Here is a 24,531-nt window from a genome sequence, read left to right on the forward strand (position 1 = left end):
TCTGGCTCTGTTCCCCTAACATTAAATGCCATGAGTCTGCACTTAAGCAGTGAACCTCAGTGTAGGGTAGAAGAAAACAGGGGGGCACCAGTGGAAGTAAGTCAACTTGAGAGATGGGGAACGAAAAGAAATAAATGGGGAGGGAGTGGGAAATGCTGTGTAAATTTTCTTGCTCTGGTGAGAAGACAGCAGAGGAACAGACACAAGGTAGATTAGAGTGAGTGTTTTCAGAGAGAGGTATGAAACTGGCATCTTAGGAAGGCTAGTGTTAATTTTCTTCCTCTATAAAGAGTCTTCTTTCATACGATGAGCAGCCAAGTAAGTAGGAGGGGAATCAGCTATTCATCCGCACAAAAGCAAGCTGGGCAGAGAAGCACACACACACGCGCGCACACACACACACACACACACACCAGCCACATGAAAATACAACTATTATCCTTTCTGTCATCTGACTTCAGGCCAGCGATCTATGAATAGCTGGTCAAACAAAATACAAAGACGACCTGAAGTTCCCTGTTGCGTCATCTCAGGGGCCCACTCACAGGACTCCAAAGCTATTAGCAAGTGTTTGGATTGGGTCAGTAGTTAGATGAAAATAAAACACAAGGAAAAGTTAACAAACAACAAAACAAGTTCGACTGAAGTTGATTATCCTCAACAATATGGCCACTGGCCACTGGCCACTACGTGTGTCATAAAAAGTGTACGCATAATATCTCACTGGGCAGATTAGATTTGTTTTCTGATTTGATTCGTGAAAAATTAATGCAAAAATTTAAGGACAGAAAATTCCTAATGCAACTGTTAAGTAAATGTATGCAGGAAGGTACAGTAACGGCTACATGTTTAAAGTGTGACCAAACATTTAGGTACTCTAATGTTTTGTTTTTTGTTTTTTTTAAACCTCCTTCACAAGTTTGGACAGAGATCCAGATGTGGACATGAAACTGTAACAGGATACTGGAACTTTAGAGGAAAACTGAAGACTATACCTGCAATTGCTTTTGAGATTAAGAGACAGTTGACAACTGAATAAAAATCATCATAAAAAAATAACCTTGTATATTTCCTGCTATGCTACTTTTTTATTTTGAAAATCTCCACATGATTTAATTGACTTTCTCAGTGACCTGTCATTGGAAGTGAACATTTGGACAAAACCAAAATTTCAGAGCCTCGCTAGAGGAAAAAGAAAAAAAAAAGATGCAGTGGCATTGTTCATTCAGTGCAAGTCTCCATTGATTGACTCCGCATGTTTGACACTCTCCAAGCTCATAAAGCCCCAGGTTTACTTAGAATGCACACACACTTCATACACACTTGTGTGTAAGTGTTCAGTCAAGCTGAAGCCAAACTTACAAACAAAGGCAGGTGATAATAGTTTGTCTTGGTTTAAGTCAAATTGATCTGTGGCAGTCTTAGTAGGCCCCTGGTGGTCAAGCTGTGTATTTCCCTGAGCTGATCCAAAGTCAGAAGTACAGCACATCTTAGCGTGTATGCATGTGTGTGAGCAGGTATTTTACCTTTCGGACAAAAACCCAGTAGCCTATGATCCGATCCGTGGCCTCAGGGTCTTTCTGCGTCCACTGCAGGTTGTATGAATAGTTGTTTCCTTTCAGAATCCTGACTGGGTTGGGTGTGTCAAAGTAGAACTCAGCATTGTAAGGTTGTGCTGTGGGATGAGAAGAGGGAGAGATATTTTCTTCTTTTTTCAAGCAAAATGTAACTGCCAGCTGCCACATATTTAATGTGAGTATAATGCAGAGCGATAGATAGTCTGACAGAATTCTTTCTCCTCAAAATGATACAAAATTACTGAGGAATTTCTTTTCACTCACCAGAGACATTAAATGTGCACATTGATGTTCCTGCGCTATTGCTAACCCTGCATTCATAAGACCCGTTGTTGGTGGGCTCCAGCTTAAACTTCCACTCTGGTGTCTCCTTCATTTCTGGTGTCGGCATTCGAATGCCATTACGGAACCAGCGGATGTCTGTAAGACGTGGTGGGTTGGACCGTAGGACCGCACACCTCAGGGTCACCATCTGATAGTTCCTGGAGCGTACATCCTGAAAAACTGGGTCCACTATCGGAGGATCTGCAAAGACAGTTTTGTGTTTCCTTCAAATATATACTTAATATCACCATTCTACTGTAAAATACAATTGCATTTGTCAGTTGGAGGCAACAGTCAAGAAATATCAATCTAACATACACTTAAATGTGTCTATAGTAATTTCCCATCTTTTTACATCCTTATGATGCCAGTTTGTTATTGTTAAAAATTCCCTCCATAGAAGGCATGCAAAAATTTAAGACACAGTACATACAAAATTACTGTAATAAATACTATAATGTGTGTCTGACATGATTTTTGAAGAATTCAAAATCCACAGAATACCCCGAACCACTTGTCCCTCTTCAATCACACCAGAACACATGACTATGCAGATATAGCTCATTCCATGTTGAACAGCTGGACACAAGATGCCGTCCACTTCACCAAGAGAAACTCACTTTACACCGTTTATGCAGTGGAGGCTTCACACGTCCCCACACCTGATATCACAAATCACGCTTATTGGCCGGCCACTTAAAATCAGATGTGCAATCAGCCCATTTTATTCATGACTATGAAACTGACTTTACAGTGTGAAACTGTGCAAATACAAAAGTAAATCTTAAACTTTATGTCGGTCGAGATGAGGGAAATCTTTACGACTCCAGAGGGGCGTGTTGCTGCACAGCCAGCAGTGAAATACACGATGATAATCAACACAAATGATTCAAACATTAATCATATTTCATTATGGCAGGAACCAAAAACAGCAAGGACAAATTAATTTATTCATCCTGAATTTTGGTCGACTCCATCTGTTGCCAGATAGAAGCAACCTGACATCGCTGGATGAGCGGGGTCAGTAAGGATCGACTGAGTCGTCTGTGTGGCTTTGACTTTGAACAGTTGAGAGAGGTCAACCACATCCACAGCTGCAATTATCTCACAAGTATCAACTATTCATATAAACCTGTACCTGTTTTGAAAGATGGGGAAGTAAACAAAAGAGGAGGTTCAAAAAACAAAACCTCAAAAAATTAAGAATAAAACGATCTCATTAAGGTGATTTTGACGTTAAACATCTAAGATTCTGCTAAAAGTGCACGTATTAATGGGCGAAACGTGTTTGTTTCAAAGGTTACGTTTTTGTAAGCATGATCACCAAATACTTCCAACAGTGAATACCAGCAGGAAGGAATAGGAGGGGGCTCCTCCCTAAAGTCAATGATCATTTCCTTTGTTTCTGACACATTTATATCCAGCAAAGATTATTTGCATCCGTCACAGGCTGGTTTCATTATAACGGAGCAAGGACACAATCATGACTCATTGCTGAATATAATTATATGTCAGCCACCATAATGAGACTGATACTCAAGAGGCTGTTGGAACTGTTTTTGAACAATGCAGGATTTCACTTTTGAACTTAAAAAGTAATTAGTATGTGCTAACATATCCAACATGATGCGAGAGGAATCAGGTGTTTTTAGGAGCCGGAGTCCAGTCTCTTACTGATCCTAACCAGCTGTAATTAGCCTGTCAGCAACTACGTGCGGCTCCATGGTTAATGGCTGACTAGCTGCAGTGGCCCTGGGGTTACTACAGACACAACACAGCCAAATTACTCCGCCACAAATCACCAGTCAGTTAGTTCACCCCTGGCTAATCATGTAGATAATAGACAAGATGCTAATGGTGGTATTGCCATATACAGTGATGAGATTGGGTGTTAAAGCCCCAAGAGGTGAGGCAGCCTTCGCACAGTCTCTGGTGAATCAAGTTGATCAGACACAAATGTAATTATAGTCTAATCTATGTCATTTAGACAGACAGGAGTGAGCTGCAGTTGAGAGACGAGAAAAGAAGCAGACTGAATGATAACAAGGGAGAAAACAGAAATAGAACAGTACTTTAATTGTGACTGATACAATGTGGAACTCTCTTGGCAGCTTTAAACACTCAAGCAGAAAAAAAAGTAATGATAGAGTGACATTTAACCAGGAATTTCTATAACTGCACTGAGCTGAATGACATTTTCCTTCACTGTTTAAGTGATCATCAAGAAAAAAGTCGATAGACATTTGGAACATTTGGTGTAGCAAGAAATAGCTCCAAAGAAGCAGCACTGCCATAAATTTTGGAATATGTTTCATGGTTCGCACTCAACATAATGAAAACCCAATAACTGTAATCCATAGTAAGAATGTCCTCCTATGAATCAGAATCAGTTGTTTCAGCTAATGCCTCAAAATGATATCACAGCACTGGGACAGATGTCCCACTGGGTTTTAAATTCACTGTGCATCTCTGAATATCTATATCTATATCTATATCTATTTCTATACCTATATCTATATCTATATCTATTTCTATATCTATATCTATATCTATATATATACATATATATACACATATATATATACATATATATACATATATATATATATACACACACACATACATATTTTATATATATACACATACATACATATATACACATATATACATATATACACACATATATACATATATACACATATATACACACATATACATATACACACACACATATATACATATATATATATACACACACACACACACACACACACACACATATATATATATATATACACACACACACACACATATATAAATATGTGTGTGTGTGTGTGTGTGTGTGTGTGTGTGTACATCCTATGTTTTTGTCCAAAAGTCTATATCTCTGTTTCAGGCATCGCATTTATTAGTCTAGTCCTCTGATATTTACATCTCAGAAAACAGCTGGAAAAATTAGTTTAACTTATTTAAGTTGATAAAGTTGGTAATGGGAAGAGACAGGGGGAATGTATGAGGCATCAAAATGTTTGAATTGTGAAATGTTTCAGACTGACAGTCTGGTTTTTGAACTATGCCATTTGCTCATTCATTTTTACCTATAACAAAAATATAATCACAGTGTTGATACATCATAAAATGGAATTACTTTTTCATCAGGAATACTACTACACTGCTACTATTGCTACCCCAGAGTCTGAAGGACCTTAATAATGTTTTTTATTTAATTTTAATGCCTTTCAGAAACTTCTGGCCAAGAAACCAGTCAGGATCTTACTGACTGACGAGTTACTGACAAACTCCCTATTGTTGAAACGTACATGAGTGAGTGTTAAACAGACTCGGCAGCTGCAGGGGGTGTGAGATGTCAGGAAGGTGCTACTGAATTAAAACTCAGGTAACAGTTTAAATAATAGAAAAGACATTGTGAGGGGAAAAAAGCTATTAAAACCATTTGAAGGCAGTGTTACATATCAGCTGGCTCTCCGGTTTGGCTTTAGTTTTCTGATTCAACAGCGCTTTGCTGATTCATCAGTGCCATTGACTATGAGCGATGAACCACAAGGGTTATAGTTAGTTTGTTTTTAGCTCAAGTGAGAGTGTTTGTGGATTACTTAGCATACGGCTGGATAAAGAAGACGGTGATTATACCAGATGATGCACTAGAGAGTTTGTAAGCCAATGTTTTTGGACAGTTTAGCTGTTGTTTGTATAGTTGGTGGCCGTGGGGCACCATTAGCTCAAGCTAAATATATGTGGCTGGATTCTCTGGATTCTCAAGTCACGAAGAAGGGATGCAGCTGAGAAGAAAAACACATCTCCTCAGCTCAGGGCACCTATTTATGAGTACTTGAAAGGCTAAATACACTTTTTCAGAGAAGTATTGCTTTAATTACAGCTGGACTGTGTCGGTCCATCCACTACAGACTCATCTGAACCAGAATAAAACCAATGAGGTGAAACCCTGGACAGTTTTCCGTCCAGTTCATTGGCATATACAAAAAGTGATTAATGGTGTCAACCCAATATGCACATATGACACAGAGAGGTTTATATTATTCATCAACATTTAACCCCACTTGTATGGATATCAGTTCAGCTGTACTGGTCTGCTTTTATCCTCCTTTTAAAAAGCATGTATTTTCACAATGAGCAAACTTTTACTCTTGTTTTTATTTTATTTTGTTTTTTTTTACTCACAACAGGCAGACAAACACAACCAGATGAAATCCTAGTTTGGAGACACAGTTTATCATTCTGTGCCTGTACCCCAGCCAGAGAACATGGTCAGGCTCCTGCATGCTAAGAAGACTAGGGGGGGCAGAAATACCCACATCATTTAACTTCTCAGCTTGCCTGTTTTTTTAATGTTACTGAAGTCTACACTCTTAACACATCTACAGCCCATCCATCCCACTTCACGTGCTGATTTGTGTGATTTAAATGATCTTCTATTGCTGGGTGTGCAGTCATTATTAGGTCATTCTGACCTATTAGAACCGCTGTGTGTATACCTGCTGCTGCCACACGCTCCAGAGCTGAAGGATGGCTGAGTGGTCAAGGGTCATACTGTAATCCAGAGACTGATTAGTGTATGGTCACATACTCTGCTGCTGCTTATGGACACACATATGCATACTGATGTCTATCTAACCTTGAAAAGAGGTGGCAAGGATAAAAGAAAAGAATTGAAACTGCGTAGAGTAATAGAAGGAGAGCGGAGGTATTGAGTTTTTAATCTGCTTTGTGAGCAGTTTATAAATCATTCAATCCCCAGTAGAATTTTGTAGACAAGTTATTACAACCCCTTACCAGACCTTAAGTATTTATTTAAACATTTATATGTATTTCAGAAGCCTTCCTTTCTTTCAAGTGGAGAGGTTACTTCAATTTCAAACTCAATCTTTCAAATGCTCTGGGGTGTATGTTTTTTTTTTTATCTATTTGCTCCTCATTCAGGGCTCGCAGCACCAAGCTGCAATGTTTCATAGTCAGAAGGCCATTATCCATGTAAACACGCCATCACTATCTGTCTTGTTGAATGCAAAACAGATTCCATCCAGGAATGCAACACTAACCAAGCTAAACATTTACAATACACAAAGTAAAAATCAATTTACACAAAACTGAGTGAAGGTGGTGTTGCATGGTGAATCAGGTGGGATGGAAGGAGAGCGAAACAGACAGGAAGAAGACAAATTATAGAGAGGGTGAGGTGTGGAAGTGAGAAACATCCATGATTGAATATGAAGGAGAGAACACAGGATGCAGAAAGGGGGTTGACCAGACAGAGAGGTCCCCTCTCACGGCCAGCAGTTGGCTGATTGATGATGATGAGAATGGCAATGAGGAAGAAAAGCCGTTTCAAATGGAAGAATAGAGGGTGGGTTTGAGAAAAAAAAAATAGAAGCAAGACTGCCAAGAATGACTTAATTGTATCTGCCATAAAAAAATAATGACATCCCCACCTAACATTCATCAGAATTACTCAGTGGAAGAAGACAAACCTGATGAACAAATAATGAGAACGGGGCAAAAACAGTGGGAAAAGAAGAAACATATGTTTTTCCACACTTCTGTTGGCTCCTGCGCCATCTTTTAGCCAAACAAAAACAACATCCCTAATGCTGCTTTTCCTGTTTGGAGCCTTCACTTGAACCTGTTTCTCTGTCTCTCCGTCTCACTCATGTGTCTGTCTCATCTCGATGTTCCTCTCTCCATCCAGAGTGGGGTGGCCACCTGGTCCATTAATCAGACTTGGCCAGTGTGGACAGCAGAGCTCACACAGTGTCGCCCTTCTGCCCCGCCTGCATTAGCAAGCCCTGTAAATCCTTCTTGAGGAGAGGATGTCCGTGTGATCCAGTTATTTCCAGCTCTTTATTTTGCTCTGAACACATCTCTTGAGCATAATGTTATTAGTTTAGACTTAGATTCATCAATTTGGCAGAGAAGTACATGGATATTCTTAGTGACTCATTTAGTACGGAATGTAGTTTTAATTTCATTATTCAGTGAAGTAAATTATTAAAAAATCGTATGCTGTTAATCGGCAACAAGTAAGAGCAGATGCATGGCTGATAACTGTGGTACATCACAAATGTCATACATGAATCTGAAGAATGTTTTATTTACATAATTTAACATGCATTTATTGTTACATATGTAAATATATACTGATATACGAACTAAGACTGGGATTTAAATATACCATTCGACAACCTGTCAAAGTAGGATACATTTCCTGTGCCAAGGTGCTTGATAAAAGTATAATGGTATATTTTTCTTCTTTTCTGTAAAATTAGACTTCCTACATGTTGTAAAGGGACTGTTTTCCTTCTCTGAGGCCTCATTTCACAACTCTAATTAATATTTTGACATGACCCTGTGGTCAAGGCCCACTAGAAGTATGTTAAAAGGTATGAAAGGTGTTATGTTTGATTTTAACCTCTGATCTGTAATCATTCATAATTTTGAGAAAATCTTCCTTACATATGCAGGCAGATATTGTTTTTTTTTTAATTACTGTTCCATGGCACCTGGCATGGTAGAAGTAAGTAATAGAGGGTATAGTCACCGGAGGGGAGAGTTTAACAAGACAGACGCTATTCTGTGTGTGCTCACACAGGCGGAGGGCTACGTTTGGAGGAAACTGCCTTTAAGCCCTCAGAGGTAGAGTGGCCATCTAGCAACCAAAGGGTCACTGGTTCGATCCTCACTTCCCCCGGTGACTATGTCGAAGCATCCTTGAACAAAATACTGAACCCCTGATTGCTCCTGATGGCCCTGTGACGGACTGGTGACCCATCCAGGGTGAACCCCGCCTCTCACCCAATATCAGCTGGGATTGGCTCCAGCCCACCCACCCCCCTACGACTCTTAACAGATAAGCAGTATAGAAAATAGATGGATGGATGGATGGACGCCTTTAAACCTTAGAGGTGTGTCCTAATTACTTTGACTTTTCCGGTTTTACACGCTTTACATTTCAATGCATTTCATTATCTGTCTTAAGGGTCCTTTTGAGCAAAGTGTGAAGATGATGCTATTACTGAAGGTGGGGCAGAAAAAGTAACACTTGAATGGATTTCTGATATTACCATGGAAACAAAGAACGACAGGCAATTTATAGCTTCTGTACCATTAAGAAGAAAATTTAACCTCACACACGGCTTTTATACTTTCATTCAAAGTATGAAATAATGGCCAACAAACACGTTCTCTCTGCGGGTAATTCATCCCCTTTGATACTTCCTCCAATACACTCTTCACACACTGCTACTGCGTTTACTCTAGTGGTTACGTGTTGTGTATTTCAGTGTTTAACATTTGTTTTATTTGCATTTAAAACACATTTTACTTTGCACTGATGACATTATAATTATAACTGTTACCCAAGGCTCATTAAAGTTTCATATTATCCTATAACAGACCTAACGCAGCTACAAGCAATCATAACCAATTTGTACAAAACAGAGCTGCAAGAGGTGTCACAAGTACTCTCAATGTGTCCCTCCTGCATTTTGTTATCGAGCTAACAATGTTGTTGTGTGAGTTCTGGAGTGAAACACTTACACTGCACATTGAGCTGGACCTGGGCCTCTCGTCGTTTGATGTTAAGTCCGTTGTACGGAGCAGTCTGGCACCGGTAAGCTCCCATCATGTCCCGGCTTACATTTCTTAGCCTCAATTTGCCGTCAAGTGTCTCCACTACCGGCTTCCCTGATGGCATCAGTAGGTCCTTCTCTACCCGAGACCAGAGGACAGGTGGACGTGGTTTGCCATCCACCACCAAACACACCAGGTCAATGGTACTGCCCTCTCGCGCACTGACCACCTGAGCTCCTGGTGGAACCGATAGTATCGGTGGTGAAACTTAACAGAAGACAGATCAGAGAAAAATAGGGAAGACTTAAAAAAAGGGGTTTTAACTTCTGCATGAACAGACACAGAGGTGATAATATATTGGAGAAGAAAAATTGTTTATGCTCCGATAAAGAAAAACAGTTACGCAAAACTAAAAAGAACTTCAAATACTAACGACACAAAAACGTATATCTAACGTGTATATCTAACGGTTTGGTTTTACTTTAACCTTTCTAAATGGCACGAGAGAAAGAATGTCTAACTGTGCAGGGCAAGCACAATGGGGGGGGGGGGGGTGACTTGGGCACAGAGGTGGACATGAAAAAGTACAGATGGTGTGAACAGTTAAACTGGAAAAGGGAGACAGATGGTGAATAAAACAGTATGAAAGAAACTGACATTTACAAGGCTAATTCTATTGGACAATAGTTCCAATGCAACATGGGAACATTAAAAGCTATTGCTGCTCAGTGTTGAGTGTTAACATTAGGGCTAACCACACACGGAGAAGAACATGCAGGTACCTCTGGTCTTAAAATACTCTCTTGGTTCCACCTGAGTACCTAGAGGCTGAGGGATGGACTGATATAGAGAGATGACTAAAGAAACACCAGTGCTCTTCCATCTGTTTTTATGTGTTTGATATTTTTAAAGATTGGTTGGGATATAAAGGTTAGAGTATCAATAAAAAGAAGCGCAATGGAAACGTAAAACATGCAAATATAAAATGTGCCTCAGTGAATCTAATGTAGGTAAAGTTTTAACAGGTCTCGCACATGCAAACTGCCTTAAGAGATAGCTTTAAAATAAGCGCCACACCCACTCAAACATCTGTTTTGGCCACTGTACACTCTTTTTTTGGCCCTCCTTATTAACATTTGTGAATAGAAACACTGGAAATTTGTGTAACCGGGCTGGTAAATCTGTTACCATGTTTAGTTAACTGATACCAGACAGAAGAGACTTCCACCTACCAAAGTCTGGGGATTCCTGAACTGCATAGTTGCTTCAATGGCACCAAGAAAGTCAGCAAATAAACTCACGTTTTTAAATTAAATGCCCATATCACTGCAAATGTGTCAAACACACATCAACAAACTTTCTTTGGTGACTGCATCTGGGCCATTCTAGTGTTGCTGGTAGGATATTTTCTGTTAGACAGCTTTGGCATGTCACCACACCAATTTGAAGGGCCGCCCTAAAAACGATGGATTGGTTCTGCAATGTGGGTGTTTTTTTAGTAGGAAAAAAAAGAGTTTTGCAGTGAGAGATGACACAGTCAAGGTGGATGGGGCTGATGGAGAACCAGAGGAAGAAAGCAAATTCAGAACAGAGAGTGAGATGTTTCTTTGTCCAATGGTATCAGTACATTTGCCACATACGTGTCAAGTGATTATACTTGGATTTGCAGCTCATTTTATCTCTGTGATTGCTTGCATTGGTCCATCAAAGGGATTTTATTTCTTCTTCATATTGCAGGGTTATTTTTTTTCTGCTTTACAATGTGAGTTAGCAGCTTCATCCTAGCTGACAGATGCCTTGAAAGTCATGGTTGTTTGTCTCAAACTGACAGAGATGTCAACTAAAAAATAAAAAAAAGATCTCACCACTGTTCTGAGAGATGTTGACATCCACACGGAGTTCTGGCACACTGCTGCCTGGGAAGTTAGCCACACAACTGTAGGAAGCCAAGTCTCTGAATTTCATGTCCACAATCTCCAAGCTACTGGTGCCAGGTGCCATATCTGGGTCACTGCGTAGCAAGATCAAGCTCTCCGAGTTGAAGATGAGTGCGCCATTCTTATACCAGGTATAGTTGACTTTGTCCTGTGGTGTGGCATCGACGTGGCAGGATAGCTTGAGGTCCCTACCCATCTGGATGGTCTCGCTGTCCTTGTTTGAATCCGGTGTAATTTGGAAGGTCAGGTTTTTCATCGCTGTGTGTGATGGTCGAGGAGTCAAAAAGAAAGAAGGATCAGTTAAAGTAGCAGTGGCTGGATATCCCTGATAACATTTTGAATTAAATTCTTCATCAAGATGACTTTTGAACTTTTATGAAACAGGACAAATTGTTTTTTTCACAAACCATGTATATACTATTTGTTTTACCTTTTGTATAGAAAATGTGTACGTCTTTCATACCAGTTAAGTTTGCTGAAGTTAGATGGAATTTAAATTTGATGGAAGACAAGGAAAATAACTTTATGAAATGACAAAGACATTTAAAATGAGGAGTTGTGTGGTGTGGGCCAGGGATGAGTGAAGATCGGAAAAGCAATTCGGAAAAAAAGAGAGGAGGGGGGCGATGGCCGATATAAAATGGCAGATGAGTGCGGGAAAAAATGTGTAGCCCATATAGGGAGGAGGCAGAATGACAAAAAGCAAGTAAAGGAAAAAGGAAATTGAAGAAGAAAGAGGGAGAGGAAGAAGCAAATTGGGAAGGAGGGAGAAACAAAAGGAGCCAGATACAGAATAAAATAACAGGGGATAACAAAATCAAGGACAAAGAGTAACTCTCACATTGTCACATTTAATTTTCAGTTTCAAAGGCTGCGTTTCCCCAACAGATTTCCATGCTGAATACAAAAGAGCTCTGAGTTCCCCACTAAAGAGAGAGTGGGAGGGAGAGAGGGAGGGAGGGTGCAGCATGCAGGAGAGATGAGCTTGATTTAAACTTCTTTGCTTGTTAACAAGCTGCTTGGATGAAGTCATGGACATGCAGCAGCCACCATATGGTTTAGTGCATGTTTACCTGGTTTGTGTAGAAAAAAATGTTGTGAGTCGAATGTGTGTTTTGCGCATTATTGCATGATATGTGTGTATCCATGTACCACTGTGCAGTGTGTGTGTGTGTGTGTGTGTGTGTGTGTGTGTGTTTCTCATTCATTCATTCATTTATTCATCTTGTCACCTGTACTGGTGTGATGATGCGTTCAGGCCCATAAAGCTAACAGGAGAAAGCCATCCAAAATACATTCTCTACAGTGTTAGCTAACAGAAGCGACTGTCACTAATTGCTTCCACTCCAGTCGAACTAATTGGAGTGAATAAAGATGATTAAAGGGGCTAAAAATAGCTGGAGGCGAGAGAGAATGGAAGGCTTCTGTTTTAAAGGCAGGGGATTTAGAAAAAGAGCCTTTCTTAACATGGCTATTTTGACAAGTATCACACCAGCTCTCTATAATGAAGGATCAACTGCTCGCCTGTCACTCAACAGACAAACACACATTGCACTCCACACAAATTCACATCAGCACACACACTCTTATATATTTTCCCCAGCACAATAGCTCATTATAGTCAAAAACAAGTCAATATGACAGAGACAGATGGCCTTATTTTGTCCTCAATAAGGAAAACAATGACAACCATTTGACTGACATAGCTGAGGAATAGTAGGAGGAGTCAGAAAAAAGTGTGTTATTATTTTAAAAAGTCATAATGACATAAATCATAAATGATAGACTACAAAATTATTTTATCTTCCCAGGATTTGTAGCTCATAGAATATGAGTTGTGTCAAGGTTGAACCAAGCATTTTATACCCAAACAATTAGATATCAACTCCTACAAGGCAGGGGACCAAACTTTCATGCCACCAAAAGAGGCCTTTAACATTCAACACCAAATTTTAGAATAAAGAATAAAGAGTAAAAGATTTTAAGGAATTTATTTATGTCTTAAAAATAATTTCAGTGAAAAAATGGGCTAGAACAAAACTAAAGAGTTGAAACAGACAAGCTAAACCATATTTTGATAAATTGGTCTATATTTGCAGTTATGAAACAGTTCTGAGTATGTGAAAATGCTAATAGGCTGAAATTAAAACTAGAATCCAAGATCGGCATCGGTAATTAATTCATCTGTGACGTCACAACAAACAAACACGGGCCACTTACTCCTGACTATAAGATTGACGTTCTTGCGAGCAGGGTTGCCCACGTTGTTGACAGCCGTGCAGTTGTAGAACCCTGCATCAGTTGGTGTGACTGCCTGCAGTGTCAGAGTTGGCCCATGAACCTGGGCGCTGAGGGGAAGGGGGCCTGGGTAACGCGACCACGTCACAATGGGGAGGGGGAATCCTGAAGTCACCTCGCAGGTTATGGTCACGTCCTGCCCAGGATCCACCACCACCGTGTCATTGACAGACAGCCGAATCATTGGGGGAGCTGGGGGGGGGGGGGTGCAAAGGAGGGGGAGAGAGGTTTATTAATGCAAATGACTATGGAACAGAATTACTTTGTTTTTCTTGAATATACAATGCTTTGCAATTACTTTACAGATGCTGGAATTCAGACTTTCTGACTTTTGGTTAGATATTTTCATCTCAAATACCACAGCGATTGTTGTTTGTTGATTATAAGCGAGTATTTAATTTGGTACTTGAACACAGGATCCCATGCAGTACACTGGTGTAAATACATCTTGAGAAACAATGAACTGCCACATACTCAGAAGCTCTGTATGGAGCCTTGCCACTCCACTGAGTAAACCCCAAACACACAGGTATCCTGACCTCCAACCAAATCAGCATGCAGCTGACGTTTATAGGATTTTTTTTTTTCAGTCTGCAAATATGAGGAGTGCGTATATGTAAATATGTGCCTGGGTGTATTTATTTCTCTCAGATGTGCATGTGTACATAGTCACCTGAACAATGGCGCAGTAGGAGCAAATGCATCCCTAATATTCATTTACAGAGAGCAAATTTATGGTTTTGCTTTATATTATATATATATATATATATATATATATATATATATATATATGTATATATATATATATGTATATATATATATATGTATATATATGTGTGTATATATATATATGTATATATATATATACACATATATATATGTATATATATATGTATATATATGTGTATATATATATATATATGTATATATATATATGTATATATATGTGTATATATATATATATATATATATATATATATATATATATATATATATATATATATATATATGGGACACTAATCATTTTATTGTTATTGGTGATTTTATTGGTCTTTTTCCACCACATGCTTTGGCTGTCAATCACTGTCAGTCAATCTATGCAGGGGCCTGATGTTTTTCAAAACTGAGAAAAGATTTGGGAGAGAGGGACTGTCGGTGGAGATAGGATTTTGTGAAAGAATCAACTCTTGGCTATAAATTTTAGGTATATATTCATAGTTATTTTTGTTTGATAACCATACTTGGTCATATTTTAATATAAAGCCCCAATTTGATCTGTTCCCATTTTCCCTCTAAGTACATTAAGGTGTTCATAAAATTTTTCTGTTTCCCAAGGTAATCTTTATGATCCCTACAATAAAATTTGTTGCACATCAGTAAGTGCAATCATCCAAAGACACCAAACTACTTTCTCTATAATTACACAAACACGTATAATTAATTTTCACCTCTCAAACATCATAAACTCATTTCAAAACAAGGCCTTTATTGTGAAACATTTCAGGAGTGTTTTGTTGTAATTTGTTTCCAGGCTTTCTTCCTCACAACAGCACTTCAAGTGAATTTTTGTCAGGTTGTTTTATTAGTTGTTCTTTGTTGCAATTGTTCAACTTGAAAACTCAAAAAGCAGTCGAAAGGTTTCACATTGCTTACTTGAAAATAAAAAAAATATTAATATTTTTCATAAAAAAAGAAAAAAAGAAAAATTCTTGCATTTTTTTAGACTTTACTTTATTCTGTCTTTTTTTCTATTCTATTGAAATTCCCCTGAGCCTGCAGAACATTCAAATACTAAAGATGCTCTGAAGATCGGACTATCCCTAATGTGGGAATTTTTCAGCTGTAAATGTGTGTGTCAGTGTGAACAGGGTGAGCAACCTGTGCTCGGTGACCTTGTATCAACACAGGATTTCTGATTCCTGATTTGGCATGCATTAGATATGTATCATTAAGTGTCACCTTTAAAGAAAAAAAAAAACTGGCTATCACAAATTTGATTAATTGGCAACCACTCTGAGGATGCATTCTTGGAAATATTTCAGTTTTAAATCATTCTTATTGAGCAGGTTGAAGGAGTGAACTGCAGATCGGATTTAAAATGGACTCTAAAATACAGGAATGGGGAGATTCCAAGCTTCTATCAACCAAAGTGAGAGTTAATCCTTAGTGAGAGGCTGACTCCACATAGTACAGGAAGCAATCCATTCCTCTAATAGACTTTATGCAGTACATCCTCTCATCTAATCTCCTTTTCAACAGATTGCAATCACTTTAATGAAAGAGGAGCACAAAGGCTTGACAAACTAGTTTACAGATGCATGTCTCCACTAATACAAGAACACGCACACAGCTGTGCACTCTCGTAAACATGCTTGGCCCCCGTTAAATGGGTGACAGAAATGTGCATGCAAAAGCGCACACACAAATGGGTTATCTCTTTAGCTAACTTCACTAGTGATGGCTCCCAAGCTGACAAGAAATTTCACTGGTGTAACAGCTGCAATCAGCACATAAATAGCACTGTCCACTCCCATTCTATCAAATCAGCCACACTAGGAGGGTAAACCCTGGAGGCCTGCAGAGATTTAAACCTGCCTCCATGGACACTGTCTTAGTTCATAATGTGTTTGTCCATTAAGTACAGTTATAGTAAAGTAATAGAGCGATAATGAGGACAAACTGTAGTACAGGGACGTACTGTATGTTGTCATAGCTGATTATACCATTAGGGTACTTGTCATTTAGGGGGAGGAGCCATGGTTTGTGTGACATCTAAAAACATCAGATCATAGTGTAATGTCCTGACTACTACATGGTTTTATCTCATGCAGTGCCTGTCATTTTAGGGGCGGGGCCATGGACTGTGTGATGTCCCAAAACCACCCTGACAATCTCTGACTTTAATCTCTGACCATTGACTGACCATTACACCCCAGACTTCAAACTTACTCTATATCTCCTTGAGACATCAGCAATGAACCCAAAAAAACCCAAGTGGAAGTGTATGTTCTTCTGGTTGAGAAGTCTTCCACCTGATCAATCCCCTGTGGCTCTAACCTTCTGACCTTCCCCGGAATATAAACCCACTGTGAATGTTCAGCCCCCAGTATTGTACTGGACTCTGGGATTAAGATTTGTCAAAGAGGAAAAAAAAAGAGAAAATAATTGTTATACGTGATCTAATAATTCAAGCTTTCCATTTATTAAGTTCTACACTCCATCATGTTCATGCCAACCTAATGTACTGTGGCCGATCAACAATCATAAATATATAGAAACCGCTAAACTAATCAAACTGCAGTTGCAAAACAGGAAAGGGTAAAATACGGTTAAGAGAAAGTCGAGAAGAAAAAAAAGTAAGAGACCACTATAAGAGAAGCCAGAGAGGAGGACCTGAGGATTTGAGAATTATAGCTTCAATTTCCTGGGGATGCGTGGGTGATGGTGACGCTGGGATCAGCCAGCTCTCTTCCCAAAGTAATGGGATTTCTGTGCAGCACAGCAGTTTACAACCAGGTAACAAATGTCTCCATCTTCAATGCTCCCAGTTTTTCACTCTCGCTCTCTCCCTTGTCTCTCTGTCAGTTTGTCACCTCTTTGCATAGTTCTTATTCTTTTTTCCTGTTTTTTTTGTGGACTGCAGTTTTTCCTCTGGAACGTGCTTCCTCTTTAACTATTCAAACTAAAGATGTGAAAGAGCAACAACTAGGATGAGTGATATATCTTTGGGATTTGTACCAATAGCTATGCCCCCCAAAAAAACACATTAGGGTTGGAGGCTCAGAGGTTAGGAGGCTGAGTCATAGCCTAAAAGTTTCTTTTCAAAGGTTTTATACTTACTGCCAACAGGTGGATATACCTGTTGGCCCTTTCATACCTCATTAGTGGCCACAGCAGACGTAATACCCTGAAGTGAGGAGGTGATGAACCTCAAAGTATTTTCAAGGGCACTGAACACAGAACATCCCAATACTTTATCAATGACTTATGCTCAGCTAGTTTGAGAATACTGACAATTAAAGACATCGCCAAGGTGCTGTGTCATACTCAACTGGACTGATTCAGTTTCCTTGATGATGTTTCGCCTTTCATCATAAAGGCTTCTACAGTCCTAAGTCACTGGAGGGCAGTTGAAGGCTTTAACCTCGGTGGCGGTGTGACCTTCCACAGACTCGTCGGTCGCATGCGAGCTCTGGGTTTCAGAGAGGTCATATGAGAGTCCTTGACCCAGTCGGTATTCATGTAGGTCACCGACCCAACTGCAATTTATGCGGGTCAGTGGGGATAGGGGCATCCAAGTATGACTGGGTATTGAGGTTCTTAGGGAGGGTGTTCAGGACCGTATTGAGGGTGGGTGACAGATGGTGACGAAGGCCACCACCTCTGTTCAGGGACGGTCGCTCCAGTTGGAGGTAGATTACTTTGACTCCTAACCATCTACCAACAATCACAGAAAAGAGGCTGGTGATAATGATATTTAATGAGTATTACCTAAAATGAACCCGACTATCCACATGCCTACCAGAGGTTTTACATTACTCTGGATTTTTTAAATTGTCCATTGATCCTCAGCTTTTAAAGAGGAAATCCATATGCAGTAGGATTTACCGCCCATCGATTTAAGCATATTTATTACACACTTGTACAGCTGTCATATTATTGGGAAGGTATAGTGTGGTAAGAGTTACAGTAATCAATAAATGACTGAATCAACTCTCCCATTGTTCAGATTTATAGGCCAACTCTGTTCAAACTGAGTCAAAGGCTTTAAATCCCTGTGTGTGCGTGTGTATGTGTGTGTTTTTATGGGTGTTACTTTATCCAGGCACCTGTCACAAGTGGAGGCAGATTTTATCCTGTTCTGAATTTGTGTCTGGTGTTAAAAGGCTGCTTTGTAATATGTCATTAGGTGTCCTGTATGTACTGTGTATATGTATGTATCTCCCATTTACACCCCTTCCCTCTTCACTGTTGATTAAATGAAGCATTGAGCCAACGATGGTAGTAAATTTTTGGTTTCTTGTTAATTAATGTGTGTAATTACATGTGGAGTGGATCATGTAAATGACAGACAAGGACATGAATAATAAAATCATTCATTAACTGTTGTTTGGGTCAGAGGACATCCATTAGAAACAGAAATAATTTCTTTGGAGCACTAATTGATTTTCCTTTGGTTCACGGCCTTGTTTAATTTATGTAAAAAGCAGAGGGATATATTTGCATCTCTTAATGTAAATGATATTTTAACAACATGCTTCCCATTTTATCAAATGTCCAGCACCGATAAATTGTCCGACAGTCCCTAATGAAGATTACCTCTGAATCACTTCCCTAACGGCCTGCAGTGTGATATTTATGAAAAGCCAGCTGTGCATTTCCTCTACTTTTTATGTGAATGAGTTCTTCTTCAGCGAAGTAATTGACACCAGTTATTATAACTAGAAATTATGGTTCAGACACCTGGCTTTGTTATGGTGTATTTTAGGAGCCCGCGAGGAGAAAACATTTTGCTTAAGAAGGATATTGAAAGGGACAGTGCTGACAGTGTTTGCAGGAATTCACTTCCTCCTTCGTGAGGCATGTCGTAGGTCATGAGGCTGTGGTCACTGTGCATATGCACATCTTCTTGTTTTAACAAGTCAGTTGTAGGAAAACCTTAAGTCAACTTCAATTTACAGTGGAAGTCAGTCTAACTCAATCCAATGTTGTGCTCAATCCCTCTACACCTCCCAGTCCTGTTCCATTAGCCCCAGAATTCACCACGTTAAACAACAGGACAGGCCCTGGAGCACTGCCCCCATGTTCTTGTTATGAGAGGAAGGGGAAGAGGATTTGGCTGCTGCTGTCAGGAGGTGGAGGACTGGGATTATGATATAAAAATCAATCAATCCCCTTGTCCCACCACAGTGAATCAGCAGCCATGGCATGACCTAGTTGGATGAATCTAATCTAAGCAATGACTGACGCCACAAGGACAAAAGGGAGCTCAGTGGGGAATAACAAAATATGCTCATTTGATAAATATTATAAAGGATAAAAAAACAGGAACTCCTTGTTTCATTTCCTCTTTTACAATCTCTTGGCCTCCATGTCAATCGGTTTATTTCTCTCCCACTCTGTGCTCTGTCTATCTTTTTTACTGCCACTGTTCTCAATCTCTTTTGTAATTTTCTTTCCATGTTTCCCCTGTCTATCATCCTTGTCATTTCAATTTTACTTTGGAGATTCGAGTCTTTAAATGTGATTTGTGATATGATGAGGTAACATCATTACTTTTGCACCTGCCTGAAAGGAGTTTTTTGTGTCCTGTGACTGGATGTGTTTAAATTCATAACCCAGTATTAACTCCTACATTGTCTCTTTATGTGTTTCTGATTACGTGTCCAGCCGATGAAAGTACAAAAGGAAATTACTAAAGAAAAACATTGAATAACTTCTGTTATCACGTCTATTTTCAAAATGCTGTTTGAAAACTTCTCGTTTCAGTTTCGGACGACAGATTTGTTTTAATTACCCTACTTATTCGTGTGGATCTAGTGTGCCTATGTTTTTAGTATTTTTCCTGTTTTGAATGAAATTTACTTCCTCTTTTGTCCTGGTTGTTTCACTTCCTGTCAACTTTCCCTCCAGTGTGATCCCTGCTCCACCTGTGTGCGACTGCTTGCTAGTTCTATTTATTCCTTGTGCTTTCCTCGTGAACCTCTGTTTGTCTTCAGGTTGACTTTAGTTTTAGTGTTAACCCCTGGATTCTTGGTTTGCTCTCACATTATCTTGTTCTACATTAACTCTTTCCCCGCCAGTATTTTTTAACACTGTCATATATCTTTCAAGACCCACAGAATATTTTCTGCTACGATAATGAAAAAAATAAATAAAAAAATTACTGAATATATAAAGAAAAAAGATCAAAGTCTTTATTTGAATTTATTTCAGTTTCCTCACATCCATTATTTTTTTAATCAACACTCGGTTGAGGACTTTCATAAAAAAAAACTGTAATTTTTGGACAAAAAGGATGAGACAAATGCATTCTTATAAAAGAAAGGATTTTGAGCTTAAAAGTGATTTAATAAACGTATTAATTCACTTTTGATTTTTCTCGCACTTTTATGATTACTTCCATTGAATACCATTAAAAAAGAAAAAGAAAAATAGTAGTCCGCCTGGTGGGGCTTAAAGCCCCCCTAAAACTACCAGCACATCCATCCACATCCAGTGATTTGCTTATTTTGAGAAACATGTCAAAACAATAACTGATTCACGGTTAGAGGCAGAGTGTCTCAGAGGTAGAGTGGCCGTCTAGCAACCGAAGGTTCACTGGTTTGATCCTCACTTCCCCCGGTGACCATGTCAAAGTATCCTTGAGCGAGATACTGAGCCCCTAATTGCTCCTGATCGCCCTGCGATGGACTGGCGACCCATCCAGGGTGAACCCCGCCTCCCGCCCAACATTTAACGAATAAGCAGTATAGAAGATGGAAGGATTAGCGTCGTAAGTATAAGAGCAACAAATAAGTTTATACTTCATGAAATGAAACTATCCATCTTTGACACACAACAGCTTAACTCTAGGTTTTGTAAGCGGGGACAGAAGTATACACACACATTAATTCAAACACGCTTCATTCCATCCTTGCTCACATAGGCACACACACTTGAGCAGTGTGTTTTCTGTCACTCTCTGAGGCTGCGAGGTCCACACAGATTGGTAGTTCTGGCAAGTCTCTGAGCCCTTATGCCAGCACCAGACGGACACTTATTGTTGTGGTAGCACTGCTTCTCTCTGTGTAATAAACCTTTCTTGCTTTCTCTCAACCGAAAGGATTCGTCTCATCATAATCCAGTATTTATCATCTGGTTCTGTGTCTGGGAGCTGCTGAGCCTGATTCATTTGCATCAATCTGGTGCTTGAAGCATTTCAGCTTTCCCCTCCTTTTTTTCATTCTCAGTCTTTCATTTCCGCTTCATTTTAACCACGTCTTTCTTGTGCTCAGGCTTTCACGGAGAATCCCCCCCCCCCCCCGCACACACACACACACACACACACACACACACACACACAACACCCCCTCACTTTAATACTGAGTTAGTCATCCACCTTCAGCCCTCTTCAGGGGACTCTTGGAAGACTTTTCCTTTTATTTGCAGGAGGACTTATTGCTCTTCCCTCTTCCCTTTAGAAAACTTTAAAATTAAAATAAAAAAGTCCTGAAAACTGGTGGCCATCATTAAAACTCTTGTTTAAACTCTTGTAAACTCGTTGTTGGGATGCTTTGAAATGCATTTTTTAGAATTTTCTGACTACCTGAAAAACATGTCAGCATTCTTTACAGAGCTAAATATCTAGATTTTTGTTTCTCCTTTGTTTTAATCTTTTTTGTACATAACATTTTTATTTTATCTTACCCGGGACCTGAATGGCATGAACATCCTTATCAGATGGGGTAAAATATGTTACTTAAAACCTGCAATTGTATGATCAGAAGGCTGTTTCTCTAACTTTTCGTTAGTTTAGAAAACCTTTCATGTTTCCGGATGTTCTGATGCGTATTTGTATTGCTCCTCTGACCATGAGAAAGACACAGTTAAGACAAGAAGCCCTGAGGAATCCTCTTCAGATGGCACTTGAACATGTATAAAACACTCTCATTGAGGTCATTCTCCAGTTTAGGGATTTGAAAACAAGGACCTTCTAATGAAAATGCTCTGAGTAATGAAATAGATTAAATGTAACTGACAGTTCTTCTTAAAGCCTGCTAAAATATTCAGTTGTGTTGAAAGAATTACCGACCAGGCTGGCTGGGAAAATGAGGCAAGATGAAAAGCAGACAAAACAATATAAAAAGAAAGAAACGGTTAAAAGAAAATACTGCAGAATCACAAGGCTTTTCTTGTGTTGTATCAGTTTGACTGCAAAAAAACCTGACAAGGTTGTCAATAACAACAAGGCTGTCAATAACAACAAGGTTGGCAATAGCAACAATGTTGTCGTAAGTAAGAGAGCTGCAGTGGTCTGGTGATGGACAGAGTGCTATAGAGTGAATTGGAGATAACAGGGAGTGTGACAAGTGAATTGCAGCTGACGGCCCTGTGATGTCTTCTCAGCAACAGAAAAACAAGACAGATAGAAAATAAGGCGCACTGGGAGGCAGGCATGAAGAGAGTGGGAGCAAATTTGAGTGGAAAGTCAAAGGCCAGAGGAAGAAGAAACAGATAGTCAGTGAGAGTGTGAGATTGAAGAGAGAAAGAGGGCAGATGAGAGGGGGAATGCTATTTCCTGCAAACGTAAAGATCATTTTAACCATGAGAGAAAGAGACAGACCACAAGAGAGTCCTGAGCTAAAAGACAGCGAGCATGCAGAGAAAAGTCAGATGAGGTGGGAGGCTCAGAGAGAAGAAAGAGGAAAAAGTAGAAGTAAGAATATGATAGCAGAGGAAAAGACGTGTGTGAAGGTGTGTGTTTCTCTGCAAAAAAAAATTCTCCTTTTGTTTCATCCTCGGTGTGTTTTTTACTTACTGGTGGCATTCGTGAGCTTGAAGGTGACCGACTTATCTTTAATGTTACAAACATTACGGACGGACACCTGGCAGGTGTAGTCAGCAAAGTCTTTAGGTCTCAGGTTTTTCAGTTTCAGCACCTTAGTTTCACCCTGAATGAAAGAAAAGACACACAGAAACAGGTTGAAACCACATAAATATGTGAATCCTATTCTACGCATACACCATGTTTTTACTGCATTACACGTGACAATATACTAATCAGAGATCCCAACAAATTGTACTCAGAGTTAAAATCTCGTGTAAAGGTCACTTCAATTTTTGATTAGCCCAGTGTGAAAAACAAAGTGATAAATGAATGAACACGCTCATGTATGCATTGTTTGTATTCAACATGAATGACGAATTTCAAATGGGTTTTGCATGAGGCCTTGTGGAAAATGAAACTGATTTAATTGCCATTGCAGTGAATGAAACTCAATAAATATTTTATCTCTGTCAATTCATGAAACCATCTATCTTAACGTTTCAATATCAATATCAAAGACTGACACACAGATGACTTCACGCATCTCCTTCGATGTCACTGATTTCCCAGATCAGGGTGTTTGATACTGAATCAGTGTGCACTGTAGGTGCTGGGACATTAGTTTCTAAGGAAGTCTTGGGATGAGCACAGCTGCCAGGCTAATTGAACTCCAGGGAATCGTCTTTGTGGCTGATTTATGGTTTGATAAGTAGAGAAAAGGGAGCGATTCTGCATGCACACCCAGAGTGGAGGATCAGTTAGTTACTTGTTTACCATAACTGAGTGGGTAACCAACCAACTGGCTACTTTGATTGAAAAGCTTGTTTGTGTTGACAGAAAAACCGTGAAGTAAAAAAAAAAAAAGACTTCACTGAATAAGGCAGCACGGTGGTGCAGTGGTTAGCACTGTCGCCTCACACCAAGAAGGTTCCGGGTTCGAGTCCCGGCTCGGGCACGGGATCTTTCTGTGTGGAGTTTGCATGTTCTCCCTGTTCCTGTGTGGGTTCTCTCTGGTACTCCAGCTTCCTCCCACAGTCCAAAGACATCAAGAGGGGACGAGGCTGATTGATACTCTAAATTGACCGTAGGTGTGTATTTGTCTCTATATATGTTGGCCCTGCGATGGACAGGTGACCTGTCCAGGGTGAACCCTCTCAACCGTAGCCGCCGGGATAGGCTCCACCCCCCCGCGACCCTTAACAGGAATAAGCGGAAGAAAATGGATGGATGGATGGAAGGACTTCAATGAATACCAATCCAG

At 39.6% G+C, this 24,531-nt stretch overlaps 1 protein-coding gene across 4 annotated transcripts in view; it reads right to left on the reverse strand.

Annotated features, from left to right (window-relative positions):
* The window catches only part of mdga1 (MAM domain containing glycosylphosphatidylinositol anchor 1), a 166,245-nt gene that overhangs the window by 39,064 nt on the left and 102,650 nt on the right, over positions 1-24,531 (reverse strand). For all 4 annotated transcript variants that reach the window (XM_086187760.1, XM_086187742.1, XM_086187750.1 and 1 more), the window contains 6 exons: positions 23,262-23,394; positions 13,664-13,933; positions 11,372-11,701; positions 9,474-9,773; positions 1,842-2,102; positions 1,527-1,675 (listed from right to left, as the gene is read on the reverse strand). In XM_086187760.1, the coding sequence (XP_086043886.1) occupies positions 1,527-1,675; positions 1,842-2,102; positions 9,474-9,773; positions 11,372-11,701; positions 13,664-13,933; positions 23,262-23,394 (1,443 nt within the window). The remainder of the gene's footprint in view (positions 1-1,526; positions 1,676-1,841; positions 2,103-9,473; positions 9,774-11,371; positions 11,702-13,663; positions 13,934-23,261; positions 23,395-24,531) is intronic.

This window comes from Aulostomus chinensis, chromosome 2 (genome assembly GCF_037954235.1).
Source record: "Aulostomus chinensis isolate RoL2024-O1b breed Wild chromosome 2, RoL_Achi_v1.0, whole genome shotgun sequence".
In the NCBI taxonomy this organism is placed as follows: domain Eukaryota; kingdom Metazoa; phylum Chordata; class Actinopteri; order Syngnathiformes; family Aulostomidae; genus Aulostomus; species Aulostomus chinensis.